Genomic DNA, 26,068 nt, shown 5'->3' with positions numbered 1-26,068 from the left:
TCCCGCCATCAGTGTGTGTGAATGGGTGAATGTGGAAATAGTGTCAAAGCGCTTTGAGTACCTTGAAGGTAGAAAATGCGCTATACAAGTACAACTCATTTACCATTTGTATGTGGTAAAAAAAAAAATCTAAATTCCAGAAGAAGGGGAACCGGAGGGTGTGTTCTAACTATCGTGGGATCACACTCCTCAGCCTTCCCGGTAAGGTCTATTCAGGTGTACTGGAGAGGAGGCTACGCCGGATAGTCGAACCTCGGATTCAGGAGGAACAGTGTGGTTTTCGTCCTGGTCGTGGAACTGTGGACCAGCTCTATACTCTCGGCAGGGTCCTTGAGGGTGCATGGGAGTTTGCCCAACCAGTCTACATGTGTTTTGTGGACTTGGAGAAGGCATTCGACCGTGTCCCTCGGGAAGTCCTGTGGGGAGTGCTCAGAGAGTATGGGGTATCGGACTGTCTGATTGTGGCAGTCCGCTCCCTGTATGATCAGTGCCAGAGCTTGGTCCGCATTGCCGGTAGTAAGTCGGACACGTTTCCAGTGAGGGTTGGACTCCGCCAAGGCTGCCCTTTGTCACCGATTCTGTTCATAACTTTTATGGACAGAATTTCTAGGCGCAGTCAAGGCGTTGAGGGGATCTGGTTTGGTGGCTGCAGGATTAGGTCTCTGCTTTTTGCAGATGATGTGGTCCTGATGGCTTCATCTGGCCAGGATCTTCAGCTCTCACTGGATCGGTTCGCAGCTGAGTGTGAAGCGACTGGGATGAGAATCAGCACCTCCAAGTCCGAGTCCATGGTTCTCGCCCGGAAAAGGGTAGAGTGCCATCTCCGGGTTGGGGAGGAGATCTTGCCCCAAGTGGAGGAGTTCAAGTACCTCGGAGTCTTGTTCACGAGTGGGGGAAGAGTGGATCGTGAGATCGACAGGCGGATCGGTGCGGCGTCTTCAGTAATGCGGACGCTGTATCGATCCGTTGTGGTGAAGAAGGAGCTGAGCCGGAAGGCAAAGCTCTCAATTTACCGGTCGATCTACGTTCTCATCCTCACCTATGGTCATGAGCTTTGGGTTATGACCGAAAGGACAAGATCACGGGTACAAGCGGCCGAAATGAGTTTCCTCCGCCGGGTGGCGGGGCTCTCCCTTAGAGATAGGGTGAGAAGCTCTGCCATCCGGGAGGAGCTCAAAGTAAAGCCGCTGCTCCTCCACATCGAGAGGAGCCAGATGAGGTGGTTCGGGCATCTGGTCAGGATGCCACCCGAACGCCTCCCTAGGGAGGTGTTTAGGGCACGTCCCACCGGTAGGAGGCCGCGGGGAAGACCCAGGACACGTTGGGAAGACTATGTCTCCCGGCTGGCCTGGGAACGCCTCGGGGTCCCACAGGAAGAGCTGGACGAAGTGGCTGGGGAGAGGGAAGTCTGGGCTTCCCTGCTTAAGCTGCTGCCCCCGCGACTCGACCTCGGATAAGCGGAAGAAGATGGATGGATGGATGGATAAATTCCAGTATCACTGAATTAGAGCACAATAATAAGTCAGTGCCTCACCAGCCATACGGTTAAAAGTGTAACGGAGCGTGTTGATTGGCCAGGTTGGAAACGTTGCATCGCTCGATCTTTGTTTTCCAGGCTTCTTCGGAATGAAAAAAAAAAAGAAAATCCGGCATCAATCATGATAAGAGCTTTTCATGATCCCCACAGTCTGCTCCTTTTCGTATTAGTGCCTGGAGACTCGCCATGGATCACAGAAGGCTCATTACTGATCATGGAAAAAAAAGCTTTTATTTGTCCTTGGATGGAAAAGTGTGCATGCATTTACATGTGTGCAGCAGAAGAGAATCAGAAATCCAATTGACCCGTCCGCGCAACACCGCCCTCTAGTGATGTGCTACTTAAATGCAGCCACTTTGCCAGTCATGAGGAGGCTCACGTTGACCCGAGAGCTGCGGATTCCAAAAATGAACACACTGTACGAGGACAAGGAGGTAGAAAAGTCAATGTTTGTGTGTTGTTGTCGTTGCATTGTAGCATGTTCAGAAATTGTACATCAGACCCGGGCATACTTGCCAACCCTCCCGGGAGACTCCTGAAATTCAGCGCCTCTCCCGAAAACCTCCCGGGACAAATTTTCTCCCGAAAATCTCCCGAAATTCAGGTGGACCTGAGTGACGTGTCGACAGCCTGTTTTCACGTCCGCTTTCCCACAATAAAACAGCGTGCCTGCCCAATCACGTTATAACTGTAGAATGATGGAGGGCGAGTTCTTGGTTTCTTATGTGGGTTTACTGTTAGGCAGTTTCATTAACGTCCTCCCAGCGCGGCAACAACACACGACAACAGCAGTCACGTTTTCGTCTACCGTAAAGCAGTTCGTCTGCCGTAAACAGCAATGTTGTGACACTCTTAAACAGGACAATACTGCCACCTACTGTACATGCATATGTGACAATAACATCTACGGCTTTTAAAGAGTGCACAACTGCTCACACAACAAGGAGACGAATCAGAATGCATCATCAGAGAGGGTGTTCAGCATGGTTTGAAAAATAGTGACAGAGAATAGAACAAGGATGGACAATTCAACCCTTAACCCAACAATGAGTAGATGAGTGTTATGTGTGTGTATATGTGTAAATAAATGAACACTGAAATTCAAGTATTTCTCTTATTTATATAGATATATGTATGTATATTTAATAATATATATATATATATATATATATATATATATATATATATATATATATATATATATATATTTAATATATATATATATATATATATATATATATATATATATATATATACAGTGTTTCCCACAGGACAGGCATCTATTTGTGGTGGTGTGGTCGGAGGGTGGTGGGTGGCGGCGGCAGCGGCGATGACCAAGAAGAACGCGGAGTTGGAATATAATTACAACATTTTATGTACATATTTATATACAGATTTGAACAATTAGTGATTCACTGAAATATATTTATTAATTGTGGTTCTTACAAAAAATATATCTTATAAAATATAAAAGCTAAAATGTCTCTTAAAGCTCTGCCCCTTTAATTAGTGAATACTAAATAATTTAACTTTAGCCTACTACTACAACCATATTATTTACCAGCAACATGAAGTGAAACAGAGGCAGAGGTGTCCTGCCACAGTCAGTCAACCTCCTCCTCCTCCTCCTGCTGCTGCTGAACAGGTCGCACCTGTGGTCCGGACTGTAGGCCTACCTCCTCTCCAAGTCGAGCCCTTTTCGGCCGTTGAAAATATTTTTCTATACTCATATGTGTGAAGGAGTGAACATCCAACATTAGAATTTATTACTAACGAGCAGAAGCGCTCTATGTACAGTGCCGTCTAACCTTAAACGCCAGCAGCTCAACACATGCAGGGTTCAACGTTAAGGTTGTTTTCTACTTGCCCGACTTCTCAAATCTACTTGCCCCAATATTTTGATGCTTCCAAAACAAATAAAAGGTATTGTTACCAGGACATGGAAAATAAAACATATGTGATTATATGTTAGTTAATAACTTAGTGTCATTATTTTTCTGTATTATAATTTCATCATCATTAGGGGCCTCTCTGGGCCCCCTCCATCATGGGTCCCTAGAATCCGTCTCCTTTACCCCCCCCTTTTCGGCGACCCTGCTGCTCACCGTGAGTAAAACGCTCGGTGAAATCGCGGATTAACGTTAAATATATGACGAGCCGCGAACGATGCAGCTATAACCTATCTACTTATAACCTATATTACCCTCGTATTTTGATCCCGTCCGTCCGTCCGTCCGTCCCTCTTCTTCGTTCTATTGGCGGAGTTACAATGCATAGTAGGCTACCGCCACCTACTGCACCGGAGTTGTAACTACAAGCAACATTCACAGACAGTCCCATTGCTTTTATGAGCGGTCGAGCGAGTCAAAAGCCGAAAAATCCATTTGTGGCGGACGTAATTCTTTCGTGGCGGGCCGCCACAAATAAATGAATGTGTGGGAAACACTGATATATATATATATAGCTAGAATTCACTGAAAGTCAAGTATTTCTTATATATATATATATATATATATATATATATATATATATATATAAGGAATACTTGACTTGGTGAATTCTAGCTGTAAATATACTCCTCCCCTCTTAACCACGCCCCCCAACCACGCCCCAGCCCCAACCACGCCCCCCCCCCCGAAATCGGAGGTCTCAAGGTTGGCAAGTATGGATCTGGGCAAATTAAGGCCCAGAGGCCACATGCGGCCCCGTTAAGCTTTTCAATCTGGCCCGCCGGACATTCCCAAATCATTTTGTTAGATCATTATGATGTGCAGTGATGTTTTCTAATGACAGTAAGTCTTGAACTTTAGAAAGTATTTCAATGGTTGGAATCTGTGATTTTGCATGATATACTAGTTACTATGGTCATCTAATTAGTTACTATAGGAATGTATTTAGTGTCAGAATAATTGTATCTAAGTTATCACAAAGCTTTGTGTTGCCATGAGTTCTCGGGCGAGAAGACAAAAGCTGTCTTTGATCCTACCAAGAAGAAGGCTTGTAAAACTCCACTGTGTAGGATGGGAAGCAACATGAAGGTGTTCTGTTTCTTTGATGTGTTGTAATCCACAGAAAGATTTTGTCTTGACCCGAGATCGACAAAGAGGAGAGGAAGCAGGGCCTGACTCCCCTCCAGGCACCTGTTCTTTGAACTGTTTTACGACCTTTTCTTTGATCTGTTTTTAATTAAAGGCGATGGCTGTTTACGACCACCCCTCCCTTAGAAACAGCTGTTGCCATGTAATCAGGGAAAGTCAAAATAAAAGAGGCGGCGTACAATCTTCCGTCAGAGCGTGGTGAGACACTGTGCAAGGTGTTGCGTTCGGACTGGTCTCAAGCAATGATATATTGTATATCATTGCTGGTCTCAAGCAATGATATATTGTATATCATTGCTTGAGACCAGTCCATATGCTAAATGTTTCTTAGTTTTTCTTGCTTGTTTTCAGCATAACTATTTGTGTCGTTACATTAAGTGAAAAGTTTGATGTTTATCCCTGTTTCGTTACCTGAATTACTCTGATTTTGATAGACAAAAGGCAGGATGTTACACCCAGTAGTATTCCCTGACGGACTGGTGTTTGGGATTGTTCTATTGTCCTTGTGCCTCAGTCCTTCCTTCCCGACGACAGTGACTGACAAGTGTCTTAGAACATATGGCAGACTTGAAATAGACCGGGTGGAGCCACGCATCTGAATGGGTTATGCAAGGCTGGTCTCATTATTGTCAAAGCTTTGAAAATAAATCACAAAATACCCATTCTGTCTGGTGGTCAAATTGAACTCAGCTTATGTGTCATCAAAAGAACTTGGGAGTGACCAGCAACTTAAATTCCCTGGGAGGAGCATCTGGTCCGAACGCAACAAAGGGTACAGGTGTACCCGCTCTCCTCATTGAGCCAAATTTTATTCTGTCTCTGTTTGATTCCTTGCTTCTTGTCTTGTTTAATAGATGTCATCAGTGTTTGAACCTGACATTTAGTTACCATGGTCATCTAAGTCAGAGCAGCTCAGACGAGGCACCAAGCAGTGTGGGTGGGGAGCGTTTCCAGAGTGGCCAGCCTAAAATGCAGGTGTCAGGGGCAGATTTTTACAACAAAGTTCTAAAGCTTAGTGATTTAGATAGATAGATAGTGTTGCGTTTGGACCAGTTGTTCCTCCCAGGGAATTCAAGTCACAAGTCGCTCCCAAGCTCTTTACGACACTTAAAGCTGAGTAGAAAAACCACCAGAGACAGAATGGGTATTTTGTAATATATTTGCAAAGCTTTGCATATACATTGAGACCAGTCCAGCATAGAACATTCAATCGCGCCGCCAAGATGATCTGCCCCCCCCCGAAAAACCCTCTCCCCTCTTAAGTCTCTCTCTGTCCCACCCTCGCAGTCATGTCCCTCCAGCCAAAACACATGCCCATTGTCCTCCGCACCTGGACATAAGGCTAGATAAAAGAAAGGAGTATCTCTCTTTCTTACATTCCTCACTCAAGGTTAAGCACACAGTTTTTGCAGACAACCAAAAGACCACAATTGAAAGAAAAACACTAGCTGTTTTGTAATGTGATTATGAAATAAAAGAAGTAACACTTAAATTCGGATATATGTAAATATCTGCCTCCGACAATAGATAGATGGATAGATGGATAGATCGGTCTTTATTGTCATTGCGCAAGTACAACGAAACTTTGTTTTCAGCACAAACCCGTTCAAGATTAGACAAACAAACAGTGTACAGGGTTACAGAACAGGAACGCTGATGGGTCGCCACAAGGCGCCCCGTAAAAGATGGGAAAAAGGTAAAGCGCTGGAGAAGGATGAGTAAAAAAATACAATCTAGACTGGGCTTCTAAGGGGGCCTAGTCTGGAGTGGGAAAAAAACTCCATAGCAAAGCACATATACCGTATTTTCCGCACCATAAGGCGCCCTGGGTTATAAGCCGCGCCTTCAATGAACGGCATATTTCAAAACTTTGTCCACCTATAAGCCGCCCCGTGTTGTAAGCCGCATCTAACTGCGCTAAAAGAATGTCAAAAAAACAGTCAAATAGGTCAGTCAAACTTTAATAATATATTAAAACCAGCGTGATGTGGGCGCGCATGGAGTCGTATATCAACATGGACGGAGCTGCGTGAAAAAAGCCACCCGGCCTCTTCGCGTAAACTTAAACTTACCTTAACCACTCGCTCATCTTTTCTTCATCCATCCCTTCGAGTTAGCTTTTATGATGACGCCGGCTGGAAAGGTCTCTTTTGGCAAGGTCTTCCTTTTGAATATCACCATGGGTGGAAGTTTCTGGCCATTAGCATGGCAAGCTAGAACCACAGTGAAGGATGACTTCTCATTCCCTGTGGTGCGAATATTCACCGTACGTGCTCCCGTTGTATCCACAGTGCGGTTCACAGGAATATCAAAAGTCAGTGTTGATAATGTTCTCTGGCCGGATCTTTTTTTCAGCTATCTTGTTTTTACAGTATGCACGGAAAGTAGCCAGCTTTTCTTGAAAGTCTTTAGGCAGTTGCTGTGAAATAGTAATCCGTGTGCGGATGGAGAGATTGCGTCTTTTCATGAACCGGATCCCTGTCGCTTAGTAGGAGCCATTTTGTGGTCTTTACAGATGTAAACACACAAAGGAAATGAAACGTACGGTAATATCCGCGCGCTTTTTCTTCTTCTACGCGGGCGGGTGGTTGCTTACAGTAGAAGAAGAAGCGCTTCCTGTTCTATGGGGGCGGGTGCTTACCTTGGCGGTTGCTTGCGTAGAAGAAGAAGCACTTCCTTTTCTACGGGGAAAAAAGATGGCGGCTGTTTACCGTAGTTGCGAGACCGAAACTTTATGAAAATGAATCTTAATATTAATCCATACATAAAGCGCACCGGGTTAAAAGCCGCACTGTCAGCTTTTGAGTAAATTTGTGGTTTTTAGGTGCGGCTAATAGTGCGGAAAATACGGTACATATTACAACGTACATCTCCAGATATCTAGCAACAGAGGGAAGGGAGTGCGGGGTCATGATGGTGGGCCGCAGCTCTCAGGCGCTGACCATCCTTCCATCACCCCTATGGGATTTGCGTCGAGGGCGTTGGATTGGGGGGGTGGGGTATGTATGTGTGGCGTATATTTTTGTGGATGCATGTTTGTGTGTAAGCCTGCAGTGTGTCTCTGTTCCGCGGCCTTGATGTCGTGCAGTCGCTAGTCCAACGTCAACAGCAACAGGTGTGTGTCCATGAGAGACAAGAAGGGAGTTTGTTGTGTCTTTGATTTATCAGATGTATCAGATTATTGGTGTTTTTTTTTGTTGTTGTTGCGTTTCGCTCGATTGTAAAATGTGTCGATCGACAGGGGCTGTAACATTTATATTTTGTCAATATTCAGTGTTTTATCGTTCATAGAACAATTTAAAATTCCATCCCGTTTTTTTTAAGGCGGTCTGTCATAACGTTTTTAGCATTCAATCAGACGTTATAGTGAGGTTTTGTATTAGTGTTCCTAAAAATAGACATACCGGCCCCCCAGACACATTTCTTTCTCTAAATGTGGCCCCTCAGTCAAAATAATTGCCCAGGCCTGTTGTACAATCTAGAAAGTGACCAATACAAGCGAGCAGGTTTTTGTTTCCCTCCTCCTCTCACAGAAGATCACACGTACTCCGGTGACTTGGCAGCTTGCAGTGTTTGGAATGTCTCATTAGAACGTGTGCGCTACATTTGTCCATGTGGAGGCGGGGTGGTAAAAAAAAAAAAAAAAACCTTGCAGAGGCTAACATGCTAATGATGAGAGATTGATCTTCCTCCAGGACGGACCATTTCATTTCAGATAAACTTTCTTTGTTCAGTTCCACATGGAGAGGAGCCAGATGAGGTGGTTCGGGCATCTGGTCAGGATGCCACCCGAACGCCTCCCTAGGGAGGTGTTGAGGGCACGTCCGACCGGTAGGAGGCCACGGGGAAGACCCAGGACAGCTCTCAATTTATCGGTCGATCGGTGGAGGAGGAATTATGGTGTGGGGTTGTTTGTCAGGAGTTAGGGCTTGGTCCCCTTAGTTCCAGTGAAAGGAACGTTGAATGCTTCAAGATATCAAAACATTTTGGACAATTCCATGCTCCCAACCTTGTGGGAACAGTTTGGAGGATGACAGAGTCTGGTGTGGATGAACTTGACTGGCCCGCACAGAGTCCTGACCTGAACCCGATAGAACACCTTTGGGATGAATTAGAACGGAGACTGAGAGCCAGGCCTTCTCAACCAATATCAGTGTGTGACCTCACCAATGCGCTTTTGGAAGAATGGTCTAAAATTTCTATAAAACACACTCCGCAACCTTGTGGACAGCCTTCCCAGAAGAGTTGAAGCTGTAATAACTGCAAAAGATGGACCCACATCATATGGGTTCAATATGATTAAAGGGTATAGGTGGTATAGCTCGGTTGGTAGAGTGGTCGTGCCAGCAACTTGAGGGTTCCAGGTTCGATCCCCGCTTCCACCATCCTAGTCACTGCCGTTGTGTCCTTGGGCAAGACACTTTACCCACCTACTGCCAGTGCCACCCACACTGCTTTAAATGTAACTTAGATATTGGATTTTTCACTATGTAAAAGTGCTTTGAGTCACTAGAGAAAAAGTGCTATATAAATATAATTCACTTCACTTCACATGGGTTAGGAATGGGATGGCACTTCAAGTTCATATGCGAGTCAAGGCAGGTGGCCAAATACTTTTGGCAAAATGACAAATTGGAAAGTATGACTTATCGTAAAAGAAGTCCTATCCTGGCCATTTCAGGGTTTTGTTTTAATAATGGTTTGGATCCCAGTGGGGCACTACACAGTAGTACTTTAAAAAAATATATATATATTTAAATACTCCATAAACATACATTTTTGTACAGGCTAAATCTGCATTTTCCTCCTCTTGGCCAACATGCTTCAATCTAACCCCAACCACGCCTACTCTATGGGGGACCCTTAAACAACAATTAAAAAAAACTGTCTTGATTCAACAGCACAATACTGGTCTTTTAGTTGTAGATGACATCTCAAAACCTCATCAGGAGTCTCGACAACACCCGAAAATGGCAGAAAATTCATATTTTTTAAAACTTTTTTTTCACTAAAAAGTCTTAAGGGGGGACCTTTACCCAAACATTTTAAAAAAAGGTCTTGCTTCAACAGCACAATACTGGTCCTGTAGTTGTAGGAGACCTCTCAAAACATCATCTGGAGTCCTGACAAAACCCGAAAATGGCCAAAAAAAAAATTCACAACTTTTTTTTGTTAAAATGTCATAAGGGACCCTTACCCAAAAGTTTTAAATATGGTTTGCCTTAACAGCACAATACTGGTCCTGTAGTTGTAGGAGATCTCTCAAAACCTCATCAGGACAAAACCCGAAAACAGCAGAAAAAAAATAAAAATGTTACTGTTTCTCGCTAAAATGTCTTAAGGGCGGGCCATTACACAAACATTTAAAAAACTGTATTGATTCAACAGCACAATACTGGTCTTTTAGTTGTAGATGACGTCTCAAAACCTCATCAGGAGTCTCGACAACACCCGAAAATGGCAAAAAATTCATTTTTTTTAAAACTTTTTTTCACTAAAAAGTCGTAAGGGGGGACCTTTGCCCAAACATTTTAAAAAATTGTCTTGTTTCAACAGCACAATACTGGTCCTATAGTTGTACACACGTAGGAGATGTCTCAAAACCTCATCAGGAGTCCCAAAAAAAACCCGAAAACGGCAGAAAAAACCCAAAACATTTTTTACTTTTTCTCGCTAAAATGCCATAAGGGGAACCCTTACACAAAGATTTTAAAAACGGTCTTGATTCAACAGCACAATACTGGTCTTTTAGTTGTAGATGACATCTCAAAACCTCATCAGGAGTCTCGACAACACCCGAAAATGGCAGACAATTCATATTTTTTTTTACTTTTTTTTCACTAAAAAATCTTAACGCGGGAACTTTACCCAAACATTTTAAAAATGGTCTTGCTTCAACAGCACAATACTGGTCCTGTAGTTGTAGGAGACCTCTCAAAACCTCATCTGGAGTCCCGACAAAACCCGAAAATGGCCCAAAAAAAATTTCACAACTTTTTTTTGTTAAAATGTCATAAGGGACCTTTACCCCAAAAAATTTAATATGGTTTGCCTTAACAGCACAATATTGGTCCTGTAGTTGTAGGGGACCTCTCAAAACCTCATCAGGAGTACCAACAAAACCCGAAAATGGCAGAAAGAAAAAAAAAAAACATTTTTTTTTTTTTACTTTTTCTCACAAAAATGTTGTAAGGGGGGAGGGACCCTTACACAAAAAATTAAAAAAAACTAAAGTCGTAAGGGGGGACCTTTGCCCAAACATTTTAAAAAATTGTCTTGATTCAACAGCACAATACTGGTCTTTTAGTTGTAGATGACATCTCAAAACCTCATCAGGAGTCTCGACAACACCCGCAAATAGCAGAAAATAATGTTTTTTAAAACTTTTTTTCACTAAAAAAAATGGTCTTGCTTCAACAGCCCAATACTGGTCCTGTAGTTGTAGGAGACCTCTCAAAACCTCATCAGGAGTCCCGACAAAACCCGAAAACGGCAGAAAAAACAACAACTTTTTTTTACTGTTTCTCGCTAAAATGTCTTAAGGGGGGGCCATTACACAAAAATATAAACAACTGTATTGATTCAACAGCACAATACTGGTCTTTTAGTTGTAGATGACGTCTCAAAACCTCATCAGGAGTCTCGACAACACCCGAAAATGGCAGAAAAAAAATTAAATTTTTACTGTTTCTTGCTAAAATGTCTTAAGGGGGGGCCATTACACAAAAATTTAAAAAACTGTATTGATTCAACAGCACAATACTGGTCTTTTAGTTGTAGATGACATCTCAAAACCTCATCAGGAGTCTCGACAACACCCGAAAATGGCAGAAAATTCATATTTTTTTAAACTTTTTTTTCACTAAAAAATCTTAAGGGGGGACCTTTACCCAAACATTTTAAAAAATGGTCTTGCTTCAACAGCACAATACTGGTCCTGTAGTTGTAGGAGACCTCTCAAAACCTCATCAGGAGTCCCGACAAAACCCGAAAACGGCAGAAAAAACAACAACTTTTTTTTACTGTTTCTCGCTAAAATGTCTTAAGGGGGGGGCCATTACACAAAAATATAAACAACTGTATTGATTCAACAGCACAATACTGGTCTTTTAGTTGTAGATGACGTCTCAAAACCTCATCAGGAGTCTCGACAACACCCGAAAATGGCAGAAAAAAAATTAAATTTTTACTGTTTCTCGCTAAAATGTCTTAAGGGGGGGGCCATTACACAAAAATTTAAAAAACTGTATTGATTCAAAAGCACAATACTGGTCTTTTAGTTGTAGATGACATCTCAGAACCTCATCTGGAGTCCCGCCAAAACCCGAAAATGGCTAAAAAAAATTCACAACTTTTTTTTGTTAAAATGTCATAAGGGACCCTTACCCAAAAATGTTAAATATAGTTTGCCTTAACAGCACAATACTGGTCCTGTAGTTGTAGGAGATGTCTCAAAACCTCATCAGGAGTCTCAACAAAACCTGAAAACGGCAGAAAAAAAAATTTTTTTTACTGTTTCTCGCTAAAATGTCATAAGGGGGGGCCATTACACAAACATTTAAACAACTGTATTGATCCAACAGCACAATACTGGTCTTTTAGTTGTAGATGACATCTCAAAACCTCATCGGGAGTCTCGACAACACCCGAAAATGGCAGAAAATTAATATTTTTTTAAACTTTTTTTCACTAAAAAGTCGTAAGGGGGGACCTTTGCCCAAACATTTTAAAAAAATGGTCTTGCTTCAACAGCACAATACTGGTCCTATAGTTGTCCAAACATAGGAGATGTCTCAAAACCTCATCAGGAGTCCCAAAAAAAAACGAAAAACGGCAGAAAAAAACCAGAACATTTTTTTAACTTTTTCTCGCTGAAATGCCGTAAGGGGGGACCCTTACACAAAATTTTCAAAAACTGTCTTGATTCAACAGCACAATATTGGTCTTTTAGTTGTAGATGACATCTCAAAACCTTATCAGGAGTCTCGACAACACCCGAAAATGGCAGAAAATGTATATTTTTTTAAACTTTTTTTCACTAAAGTCTTAAGGGGTGACCTTTACCCAAACATTTTTTAAAAAGGTCTTGCTTCAACAGCACAATACTGGTCCTGTAGTTGTACGAGACCTCTCAAAACCTCATCTGGAGTCCCGACAAAACCCGAAAATGGCCCCAAAAAAAATTTCACAACTTTTTTTTGTTAAAATGTCATAAAGGACCCTTACCCAAAAATTTTGAATATGGTTTGCCTTAACAGCACAATACTGGTCCTGTAGTTGTAGGAGATGTCTCAAAACCTCATCAGGAGTCCCGACAAAACCCGAAAATGGCAGAAAAAAATATATAATTTTTTACTGTTTCTCGCTAAAATGTCTTAAGGGGGGGGGGGGGCCATTACACAAAAATATAAACAACTGTATTGATTCAACAGCACAATATTGGTCTTTTAGTTGTAGATAAAGTCTCAAAACCTCATCAGGAGTCCCAACAAAACCCGAAAATGGCAGAAAAAAATATAAAAAAATTACTTTTTCTCGCTAAAATGTTGTAAGGGGGGACCCTTACTCAAAAATTTAAAAAAAATTGTCTTGCTTCAACAGCACAATACTGGTCCTGTAGTTAGGTCTCTGCAATTTTCGGGTTTTGTCGGGACTCCCTATGAGGTTTTGAGACGTCATCTACAACTACAGGACCAGTATTGTGCTGTTGAAGCAAGACAGTTTTTTTCATTTTTGGGTAAGGGTCTCCCCTTACGAAATGTTTGCGAAAACTGGTAAAAGAAAAGTAGTGCAACCTCGACAGGTAGGACCTCAAGAGGCACTTTTTTTAAAGTCAACATTCTTGTTTTGTTTTAACATGACCAGCGTCAAGTCTCTTTTTCCCACCAGTCACACACTTCCGGCCGTCACACTAATACTGCTGGGCATCGCATCTGGTCAAAAGCGGTTCAATAATAGCTCATTACCCGGCTTGCCAAGCTTTACTGTGCAATTCGCATGGTAGTGTCTCACAACAATGACCTAAATTACCACATTGTTTTTGCCATGGGGCGGGCCCCAATAACCAGGTCTGCTTTGTGCCATCAAATGACTAAATATTCCTCTGCACTTCATACCACAGTGGGACCTAGTTTACCACAGAGAAACAACATGAATAGTCACAATTAGTCACAAATGAATCCACAAAACGGAAGATAAACCTTTACCCCAATTAAACCTGTAAATTTCAAAATAAATCTCACCCCTTTGAGAACCTCTTCATTTTAGTGCCAATTATCTGCCCGATGGCATTATATAAGAGTCTATGGAGACCCAGGAGTCCCACTCACACATGTTATAGCCTCCCCTCAGACATTGTTCATGGGAACAACTCAGTAGAAAGCAGAGAAAGAATAATCCACCATGGATGAGAAAAGGATTAAAAAATGCTTGTCAGAAGAATATATTATATAGAAAAAGTATAACACTGAGAACTACGGAGGCAGAAAATAAGTACAAAAAGTATAAAAAGAAGCTAAATACCTGTGGAGGGGGGTGTGTAAGGACCGGCCTCAAAGCCAGCGGCAGGTGAGTAGATTACCCAGCTGGGGCTTGTTATCTAATCACCTGTCGCCTTTATTAGCAGCAGCCGGGCAGAGACACGTGGTTGGAGCTGGAGTTGCTGGTGAGCAGACGCATGAGACCGAGAGAGGGAAAAGCAGAGACACGCCGGACTGAAAAGTCCGAGAGATATTTTGCTGGAAAGCAAAACCATACTGCTGTATGAAAATAAAAGACTTGTTACACCAGACTACCAGGCTCACAAAAGATCTGTCGGCACCAGGGGAATCCTCCCACACCCAGAGACGTCTACACTATCTTACTACGAACATGTAGAAAACAATATTACAGTCAATTATTAGACAGGAACAAAAACAATATGAGAGCAACATGAGGCATCTTCAATAGAATGATTAAAAATGGCACCAAGAGGAATGCATACTTAATGCATACTTCTCAGACCATCCATCCATCTTCTTCCGCTTATCCGAGGTCGGGTCGCGGGGGCAGCAGCCTAAGCAGGGAAGCCCAGACTTCCCTCTCCCCAGCCACTTCGTCCAGCTCCTCCCGGGGGATCCCGAGGCGTTCCCAGGCCAGCCGGGAGACATAGTCTTCCCAACGTGTCCTGGGTCTTCCCCGTGGCCTCCTACCGGTCGGACGTGCCCTAAACACCTCCCGAGGGAGGCGATCGGGTGGCATCCTGACCAGATGCCGAACCACCTCATCTGGCTCCTCTCCATGTGGAGGAGCAGCGGCTTTACTTTGAGCTCCCCCCGGATGACAGAGCTTCTCACCCTATCTCTAAGGGAGAGCCCCGCCACCCGGCGGAGGAAACTCATTTCGGCTGCTTGTACCCGTGATCTTGTCCTTTCGGTCATAACCCAAAGCTCATGACCATAGGTGAGGATAGGAACGTAGATCGACCGGTAAATTGAGAGCTTTGCCTTCCGGCTGAGCTCCTTCTTCACCACAACGGATCGATACAGCGTCCGCATTACTGAAGATGCCGCACCGATCCGCTTGTCGATCTCACGATCCACTCTTCCCTCACTCGTGAACAAGACTCCGAGGTACTTGAACTCCTCCACTTGGGGCAGGGTCTCCTCCCCAACCCGAAGATGGCATTCCACCCTTTTCCGGGCGAGAACCATGGACTCGGACTTGGAGGTGCTGATTCTCATCCCAGTCGCTTCACACTCGGCTGCGAACCGATCCAGCGAGAGCTGAAGATCCTGGCCAGATGAAGCCATCAGGACCACATCATCTGCAAAAAGCAGAGACCTAATCCTGCAGCCACCAAACCAGATCCCCTCAACGCCTTGACTGCGCCTAGAAATTCTGTCCATAAAAGTTATGAACAGAATGGGTGACAAAGGGCAGCCTTGGCGGAGTCCAACCCTCACTGGAAACGTGTCCGACTTACTGCCGGCAATGCGGACCAAGCTCTGACACTGATCATACAGGGAGCGGACTGCCACAATCAGACAGTCCGATACCCCATACTCTCAGACAAATATGTAAATAATGGGCAATATGAAGGAAGTGGTTGAAAGCTTCAATAATGACTTTGTAGACATTGGACCAAAATTAGAGGAAAGGATTCCAGACCCAGTTTCTACTGAGGACTTCAATGACACCATAGATAGAAAATCCCAACTCAATGTTCCTCACGAAAGTGACACAAAAGGAAATAATTAAAAATGTGGGAAAAAAAATGCAAATCCAAGACTTCAATCGATTGCGATGGAATTGATACGGAAACGATAAAAACATTCATTGAAGAGCACTGAGGACCGTTAATGTATATTAGTAACCTATCATTTCACACAGGCAAATTGACAGCCCAAACCGACACTTAAAAAAGCCGGTCAATGACAGCACGGGACTTAAAGGGGAACATTATCACCAGACCTATGTAAGCGTCAATATATACATTGATGTTGCAGAAAAAAGACCATATATTTTTTTAACCGATTTCCGAACTCTAAATGGGTGAATTTTGGCGAATTAAACACCTTTCTATTATTCGCTCTCGGAGCGATGACGTCACAACCATTTTCTCACTTTCGTCGGTGTGTTGTCGGAGGGTGTGACAACACGAACAGGGACGGATTCAAGTTGCACCAGTGGCCCAAAGATGCGAAAGTGGCAAGAAATTGGACGACATTTGTTCAAAATACGAGGCTGTGGGGAAAGCCGACGAAACGGTCAGTCGCTTGTTCCGCACACTTTACCGACGAAAGCTATGCTACGACGGAGATGGCAAGAATGTGTGGATATCCTGCGACACTCAAAGCAGATGCTGACATCAACTCCAAAACTGGACAGATCAGCTTTCAGGAAAAGAGAGCGAATGAGGGTATGTCTACAGAATATATTAATTGATGAAAACTTTATTCATTACTCGCGGTTTTACGTAAATTATTATACATAAACTGTGTTTGCCAATAATTTAGCTTAAAAACATTTATTTTTTTCAATCATTCGAGTACATTCGGGTAGTCTTGTGTAATGCAGTATTTTGTGTCTATTTAGGTATGGTTAACCTGAGTACTGAAATCGTGGAAAAATATATGTTCTGAGCGCCTGAAATGGTCTGTCTGCACTCTCAAAGTGCATGTTGTTGCCAAATGTATTTCATATGCTGTAAACCTAGTTCATAGTTGTTAGTTTCCTTTAATGCCAAACAAACACATACCAATCGTTGGTTAGAAGGCGATCGCCGAATTCGTCCTCGCTTTCTCCCGTGTCGCTGGCTGTCCTGTCGTTTTCGTCGGTTTCGCTTGCATACGGTTCAGACCGATATGGCTCAATAGCTTCAGTTTCTTCTTCAATTTCGTTTTCGCTACCTGCCTCCACACTACAACCATCCGTTTCAATACATGCGTAATCTGTTGAATCGCTTAAGCCGCTGAAATCCGAGTCTGAATCCGAGCTAATGTCGCTATAGCTTGCTGTTCTTTCCGCCATGTTTGTTTGTGTTGGCATCACTATGTGACGTCACAGGAAAATGGACGGGTGTATATAACGATGGTTAAAATCAGGCACTTTGAAGCTTTTTTTAGGGATATTGCGTGATGGGTAAAATTTTGAAAAAAACTTCGAAAAATAAAATAAGCCACTGGGAACTGATTTTTAATGGTTTTAACCCTTCTGAAATTGTGATAATGTTCCCCTTTAATGACAAACTCCCGTCACTGTGCGAGGAGAACTAAGTGCGGGATTCCCGACAATCTTAAAGCACTTTTTTTTATATAGCCCCCCAAAAAAGGAGACATGCAAAATGTAACGCATATCTGTCATGTCTGTGTGATCAGGTTTTATTTTTGGACTTTTTGTGCACTTTTGTTTTGTTTTGTCACCACGGTTGCCCATTGGTTTCACCTGTCATGTCACGCACCTGTTTTGAGTCACGCACCTGTTGTTGATCATGTCCATAGTATTTAAGTTCATTCATTTTCTGTTGTTCGTCCTGACGACCTCACACCACATTTATGCTCTGTCCATTTTTTCATGTCCATGTTCACGCTGCTCTTTTTTTTGTCCATGTCAAGTAAGTTTTCTTTATTCAAGCCATAGTTTGCAAGTTTTGTTTAATTGTTCATAGTTTATTCTCCGCCACTGTGCGCACCTTTTGTTTGATCCTTTTTTTTGTATTTATAGTTAATAAATAAATCATGTACCTTAATTCCCGTCTCGCCCGTGCCAACTTTCCGTTGCATCCTGGAAAAGCACACACCCCGGACCAAGTCTTGACAATATCAAAGAACTGAAAAGTTATAACTACACTGCAAAAACTGAAATCTAAGTAAGATGAAATATCTCAAATAAGGGTGATATTTGCTTATTTTCTGTCTGATAAGATAATTATTCTCACTAAGCAGATTTTATGTTAGATTGTTTTACTTGTTTTAAATGTTATGGTCCTAAATGATCTCAGTAAGATATTGCAGCTTGTTGCTGAGATTTGATGACCTATATTGAGTGAAACATGCTTGAAACTAGAATATCAAGTGTTGCAAAGCTGTGTCATCAACACTCACAAGTATAAAACTACCTTTTTTAAAGTAATAATTTCTTACTTCAAGCATGAAAAAAAAAAATCATGATTTTGACACAATTGTGTCTCATAATTTAAAAAAATCTAATAAAAAAAATCAAATTAAATCAAAATTAATCAAATAAAATAGTATAAATTAAGCAAAATTAATTTAAAAAACTAAAATTAATTTCAAAATTGATCCAAAAAAAAAAAAAATCATGACTTTGACACAATTGTGTCTCATAATTAAAACAGATGACGGCCAAATGGACTTTGCTGTTTTATTTTCAATGAAACAATAGAAAATACGTACTCATATAGTAGTACAGTTGGCACAGTACAGTAAACTGACAGTTAATATTTAAACATTTAACATTTCTAACAATTTTGAACAGAAATAGTTCATGCACATTTAGATAAATTCTTCAAAATTACAATTAAAACATTTTTGGCCGGGGTTCCGGGCTGTATATATGCGCGCTAATTGACTGAAAGAGCACGCACTTGACGCGATGATGTCATGTTATCGATGGAAAAATGCATTTTTAGACAATATGATTTGCCTGAGCGGCTAGGAGACCCCGAGAGTAACAAGCGCTTGCCTTGATGAATTTCCATTAAGAACAATAAATTAGTATTTAGTATAAGTAAATGTAATGCCGAGCACATATCATTATGTCAAGATAATGGCACTAGCATTTACTTCATTTAAGAATATTTTTCAACATATTGAGCAAAAAGTTCTCTTTTTTTTTTTTCTACCAAGAAAAGTGCACTTGTTATTAGTGAGAATATACTTATTTTAAGGTATTTTTGGGTTTCATTGAAGTTAGCTAATTTGACTTGTTTTGGAAAGTCTTGACAAGACAATTTTTCTTGTTCTATTGGCAGATAATTTTGCTTAGTTCAAGTCAGGGGCGTCACTAGCTTTTAAGGACAGGGGGGGCTTTGCCCCCAGGAGATGCACAGGATGCGAGCGAATGTTACGCACGAGCACAAAACTTCACAAACGGCTAACAAAGACTTAGAAATTATTCATTGTTATTATTTTTTTTAAATGCACGGGACGAAATGAAATGCTCCCCGGGACGATGGCTTTTAACCATATATTTTCTTTTTATGTATTTATTCATTTTACATTTTATATTAAATGTCTTGGTTTTTCCTCCCTCTGAAAATCCTATTAAATGTTTAACAAGCCATCCTATAATAAAAAAACAGCTATTAATGTAACAATACAATAAAACAAATATATTTAATGATGTTTTTTTCATTATTTTAACAATAGTCTTATGTATATTACTTTATATAGATTCTACAAGAAACACAAAACTTAAAAAATAAATGATTTACAATTGCACACACAAGGTTTTGTGCAGCTTCACTCATTGTAAAGGAAGATAATGTGCTTCGTACACCTGCAGGACCGCAAGCAAGGTCGCAGAGGAAATGCGGGCTGGAATTTGAGTGATGTGGGCATTTTCTATATGAACAAGTGGAATGGATTGGATACTGTTGCGTTTTGGACCAGTTGTTCCTCCCAGGGAATTCAAGTCACAAGTCGCTCCCAAGCTCTTTACGACACTTAAAGCTGAGTTGAAAAAAACCCACCAGAGACAGAATAGGTATTTTGTAATATATTGGCAAAGCTTTGCGAATATATATTTTTTGAGACCAGTCCAGCCTAGAACTTTCTATCGCGCCGCCAAAAATGGTCTGTCCCCCGAAACACCCTCTGCCCCCTTAAGTCCCTGGCAGTCCTCTGTCTCTAGCCAAAACAAATGCTTATCAAAACACATTCCAAAGAATTCAAGGTTAACACACACAGTTTACTTGCAGACAACCAAAAGACCACATTTGGAAGAAAAACACTAGCTGTTTTGTAATATGACATTGAAATCAAAAGAAGTAACATTTAAATTCGGATATATGTAAATATCTGCCTCCGACAATACCGACGCACGAAAGGGGCTCTCTACCTTACGCTATGAAGTGAGGGGAAACTGAGTGAATAATAACAGGTTATATGATTATTTATTTAAACTCATATTTGGGCCACTTTATAATGAATATGTCGGCATTTATTTGTAAAAAAAACCCCAAAAAACCCCAAATTATTTAGGGGGGCTTAAGAATATTTTAGGGGGGCTTGAGCCCCCCTAAAATAGGCCTAACAACACCAATGGTTCAAGTAAAATACCCCTAACTTTTGTATTTTTTTTTCTTCTTGTTTATGAACACTGACTTTTTGCAGTGTACAGCACGACAACAAACAAATCAATAGTTATTGCCCGTCCAACAGACACACCCCGGAAAAAAAAAAAATCAAGCATGTTTATGTTCGTTGTTCCATAACCGGGGAAACAAAATCAACGATATCGCAGAGATTCGTCTGCCATTGAATGGACTCTCATTCAGGATTGAAACAAATTTACTTGACAAAATTGTAAAGTAAATTTGCACATTTACGTAAACAATATGAGTTGCCTGAGAAACTGGACAGGACAACAAAAAAAAATTGAAAGAAATTGATGCTTCACACGTTTACAGGTTGTTGGGAGTAGAGCGATACAACATAAATGTAAGTGGACGACAACAACAAATATCCTCACCTTGATATCCTTGGAAGGCGGACAGTCGATCTGATGCGAGACCGATGCTGTTTGATTCATCTTCTCACCGATTGCCTTGCTTTATCCAATCAAGTCAATCAGCCTTCTCAGGAAAGCGAGAATCCTCTGTCCTCTCCTCTGTGATAATGATAGCGATGCTGAGGTCTGAAGTCCTTAAACACTGCCGAGCCGAACACTCTTACTTTCCTTCTGCCGGCGAACGCTTGCAATTCAATGGCCTCCCTCGCTGTGGAGTAAGAAAACGCCTCCCACGTAAAGTGCGGAGACGTCTCTGGTTGTGGATGCACACTTGCCGGAGGCAACAGCATCGCAGGCGTTCTCCCGACTTGACACTTTGACAGCATGTGTTGCTGATGTGTCGTTAGTGAGACACTCCCGGTGATGCTTTCAAAAGGGGGTCTGACCTGCAGGCACCAGCTGCCGGTATAAAGGCAAAGAATAAAAAAGAAGCAGAGTAAGGACGGGGGTGTTGGTGCGTCATGCTGTACGTTACAGTAAACAGCCACAGCCAACATCAAAAATGCATGAGCTTCATGTATTGTTGATGAGCTGGTCAAATCCCACTCACTATTATTTATTCCCAACAAGAGTCTACTTAATGCCCAGCATGTTATGAACTCTGAGCCACGCTGCAAGTCCATTTGATCCGTGGAACACAACCAAAAGTGCAAGTGGAGTTCACGTGAATGTTGCATGGGGTAATTCTACAAAACCCCCAAAACCGGTGAAGTTGGCACTTTGTGTAAATGGTCAATAAAAGAGAATACAATGATTTGCAAATGCTTTTCAACTTATATCATACTTGCCAACCCTCCCGGATTTTCCAGGAGACTCCCGAAATTCAGCGCCTCTCCCGAAAACCTCCCGGGACAAATTTTCTCCCGAAAATCTCCCGAAATTCAGGCGGACTCAGGTCCTCCACAATATAAAAAAGCGTACCTGCCCAATCACGTTATAACTATAGAATGATGGAGGGCGAGTTCTTGGTTTCTTATGTGGGTTTATTGTTAGGCAGTTTCATTAACGTCCTCCCAGCGTGGCAACAACACACAACAACAGCAGTCACTTTTTTGTATACCGTAAAGCAGTTCGTCTGCCGTAAACAGCAATGTTGTGACACTCTTAAACAGGACAATACTGCCATCTAGTGCATTTGATGAAAGCACTTTTGTGCGTGCCACACAGCAATGCATCATCAGAGAGGGTGTTCAGCATGGTTAGAAAAATAGTGACAGAGAATAGAACAAGGATGGACAATTCAACCCTTAACTCAACAATGAGTAGATGAGTGTTATGTGTGTGTATATGTGTAAATAAATGAACACTGAAATTCAAGTATTTATTATATATATATATATATATATATACATATATATATATAGCTAGAATTCACTGAACGTCAAGTATTTCTTATATATATATATATATATATATATATATATATATAGCTAGAATTCACTGAACGTCAAGTATTTCTTATATATATATATATATATATACATATATATATATATATATATATATATATACATATATATATATATATATATATATATATATACATACATATATACATATATACATATATATATATATATATATATATACATACATATATATATTTATATATATACATACATATATACATATATACATATACATATATATATATATATATATATATATATATATATATATATATATATATATATATATATATGTGTGTATATATATGAAATACTTGACTTGGTGAATTCTAGCTGTAAATATACTCCTCCCCTTTAGCCACGCCCCCCTCCCACCCCGACCACGCCCACCCCCACCTCCCAAAATCGGAGATCTCAAGGTTGGCAAGTATGACTTATATTCAATTGAATAGACTGCAAAGACAAATAATCATGAACTTAGAATTTAATGGCAGCAAAAAATTGCAAAAAAGTTGTCACAAGGGCATTTTTACCACTGTATTACATGGCCTTTCCTTTTAAAGGGGAACATTATCACAATTTCAGAATTGTTAGAACCATTAAAAATCAGTTCCCAGTGGCTTATTATATTTTTCGAAGTTTTTTTCAAAATTTTACCCATCACGCAATATCCCTAAAAAAAGCTTCAAAGTGCCTGATTTTAACCATCGTTATAAACACCCGTCCATTTTTCTGTGACGTCACATAGTGAATACAAACAAACATGGCGGAAAGAACAGCAAGCTATAGCGACATTAGCTCGGATTCAGACTCGGATTTCAGCGGCTTAAGCGATTCAACAGATTACGCATGTATTGAAACGGATGGTTGTAGTGTGGAGGCAGGTAGCGAAAACGAAATTGAAGAAGAAACTGAAGCTATTGAGCCATATCGGTTTGAACCGTATGCAAGCGAAACCGACGAAAACGACACGACAGCCAGCGACACGGGAGAAAGCGAGGACGAATTCGGCGATCGCCTTCTAACCAACGATTGGTATGTGTTTGTTTGGCATTAAAGGAAACTAACAACTATGAACTAGGTGTACAGCATATTAAATACATTTGGTAACAACATGCACTTTGAGAGTGCAGACAGCCCAATTTTCATCAATTAATATATTCTGTAGACATACCCTCATGTCAGCAGGCCAGGGAAGCTAGGGTCGATATTCTTCTCTTGATCATCTTGGGACGGTGTGAGCCAAGACATCCAGGGGGTTTAGCTCGCTCGTCTGCGGGAACAAACTGCCGCCATTGCTTGCCGTGCTACCGAGGTCCTTTGTCCCTGAATTGCTCACACACTCCGGCAGATTCAATGGGGGTCTGGCGGCAGATTTCTTTGACTTTATCGTTGGAAATGCATCTGCTTTGAGTGTCGCAGGATATCCACACATTCTTGCCATCTCTGTCGTAGCATAGCTTTCGTCGGTAAAGTGTGCGGAACAAACGTCCAATTTCTTGCCACTTTCGCATCTTTGGGCCACTGGTGCAACTTGAATCCGTCCCTGTTCGTGTTGTTACACCCTCCGACAACACACCGACGAGGCATGATGTCTCCAAGGTACGGAAAACAGTCGAAAAAACGGAAAATAAGAGAGCTGTTTTGAACCGGTGTTTGAGAAAATGGCGGATTGCTACCTGATGTGACGTCACAACGCTCCGAGAGCGAATATTTAATTCGCCAAAATTCACCCATTTAGAGTTCGGAAATATACAAAAATATATGGTCTTTTTTCTGCAACATCAAGGTATATATTGAGGCTTACATAGGTCTGGTGATAATGTTCCCCTTTAACAACACTCAGTAAATATTTGGGAACTGAGGAGACACATTTTTGAAGCTTCATCCATTCATCTTCAACCGCTTATCCGGAATCGGGTCGCGGGGACAACAGCTCCAGCAGAGACCCCCAGACTTCCCTCTCCAGAGCAACATTAGCAACTTCCTCCTGGGGAATCCCGAAGCGTTCCCAGCCGCAGGGTCTTCTCCCAGTGGGACGTGCAACGAGGACCTCCCTAGGGAGACGCTCGAACCACCTAAGCTGGCTCCTTTCCAAGCATTTTTGAAGCTTTTCAGGTGGAATTCTTTCCCATTCTTGCTTGACGTACAGCTTAAGTTGGTTCAACAGTCCGGGGTCAGCAGGGTGGTCCTATGGGAACCAACGCACGGGCATCGATCGCGAGGACGTCCCGCGCTAATGACATCCTGAAGAAAGATGCGGGAACTGAAAGCTCTACGGAGCTGGCCGGGTGTATGGAGAACTGGAATGATTGGAGACTCCGATGGCAGCTCGTCTGAGGACGACTGAGAGAGAGAGAGAGAGATGCATGAATTGTAATCTACAATTTACTTTTACCAAGTTTGAGTCGAAACAGAAGCCACCTTAGTGTGTCAACAATGGCAGTGTAGGCTAACATTAGCTCACTGCTAATCTGCCTTTAGTCTGCCACGGAGCCGGAATTGAAGGTGTCCCGCCTTTAGACTGTCACGGAGCCGGGACGGGAGACATCCCGCCTTTTGACTGCCGCAAAACCTGAATAGGCAACTGTGCGTACACAGCCTTAGGGCTGCCAGTAGTGGCGTCCCTCGCCGAGGACGGATCCCAGCCCTCCGTGTTGAGCACTGGTGAGGAAAGGAAGGTCTGGAACTTGTCTGACTTAGCCCGACCCGGCAAAGTACATGCTAAGTAAGGGTGGAGGGAGGCCTGAAGAAGTGTTTGAGGTTCCTCCCACACTGGACAGGAATGACTGGACCCTTGATCGCATTGGAAACATGGTTCTGGCGGTCACAAGGGGATGGGTGCCATGACCCTGGTGCCAATTTGTCAATGAAACTTTGTAACTTAAGGAGGAAGCTAACAGGGGAGAAGCTACACTGCTACATCAGAGGAGAAGATGGTGACATAGACTGGCGAGACAGGCTGGATCTGAACAGGACCATTTGTGCGCCGACTTGGACGATGTTGTTGACCACCACGTTGTGGGCATGGGTAGATGGCCAAACGAGTGCCCAAGGGTCAGAGGTCAACTTACATGTTAGCTGGTGTTGTGAGGCATTTCTCCATTGGCTGGTTGTACTTCTACTGTATTCTTTGATCCGCTTTACTTTTGTAACAACTTGGAAGATGATACCAGCCAAAAGCTAAATGCTGACTTCATTCAATGGCTGCTGGTTTTGTTTTAAACTGCGTATCCTCTATTAAAAACTGGTTGTCCTCAAATCTCCTACAGATAAATCCAAACAAAACGAAAACTCTGATAATTGCTCCCGATAAAAAGATCCCCCTGATCAAGAACTCCCTTGGTGCTCTGGGTGCATCTGTTAAAAGCAGCCTCAGAAACCTTGGGGTTGTGTTGGATCAGTCAACGTCTTTGGAAGGTCACTGTCGTCAACTGACCAAAAACTGTTTTTATCATCTCAGAAATATTTCTAAAGTGAGAATTTTGTTGGATCTGGAAATGATCATTCACGCGTTCATTTCGTCTCGCATTGACTATTGTAATTCTCTTTTCACTCTTCAACAAGTCAAGGTTAAAGAGACTTCAGACGGTACAAAATGCGGCTGCCAGACTTTTGACCGGTGCACCCAGAACAGCCCACATCACCCCCGTTCTATCCAGTCTTCATTGGCTTCCAGTTCAATTCCACATTGAGTTTAAGATTTTAGTCCTGACATTCCGTGCGTTGCATGGTGGGGCCCCTCAGTACATCACTGACTTGCTATGCCCCTAATCCTCAGGACGCAGCCT

General features: G+C 42.1%; 1 protein-coding gene across 1 annotated transcript in view; it reads right to left on the bottom strand.

The window, feature by feature from the left end:
- Positions 1 to 20,984, bottom strand: part of LOC133578156 (inactive dipeptidyl peptidase 10-like) — a 140,949-nt gene extending 119,965 nt beyond the window's left edge. Inside the window, exon 1 of the mRNA XM_061932348.2 lies at positions 20,830 to 20,984. Within this exon, the coding sequence (XP_061788332.1) occupies positions 20,830 to 20,889 (60 nt within the window). The 5' untranslated portion in view covers positions 20,890 to 20,984. The remainder of the gene's footprint in view (positions 1 to 20,829) is intronic.
- Positions 20,985 to 26,068: the final 5,084 nt, after the last annotated feature.

Source organism: Nerophis lumbriciformis, linkage group LG38 (assembly GCF_033978685.3).
Source record: "Nerophis lumbriciformis linkage group LG38, RoL_Nlum_v2.1, whole genome shotgun sequence".
Classification (NCBI taxonomy): Eukaryota; Metazoa; Chordata; class Actinopteri; order Syngnathiformes; family Syngnathidae; genus Nerophis; species Nerophis lumbriciformis.
This window is presented reverse-complemented; position numbering and strand designations above follow the sequence as displayed.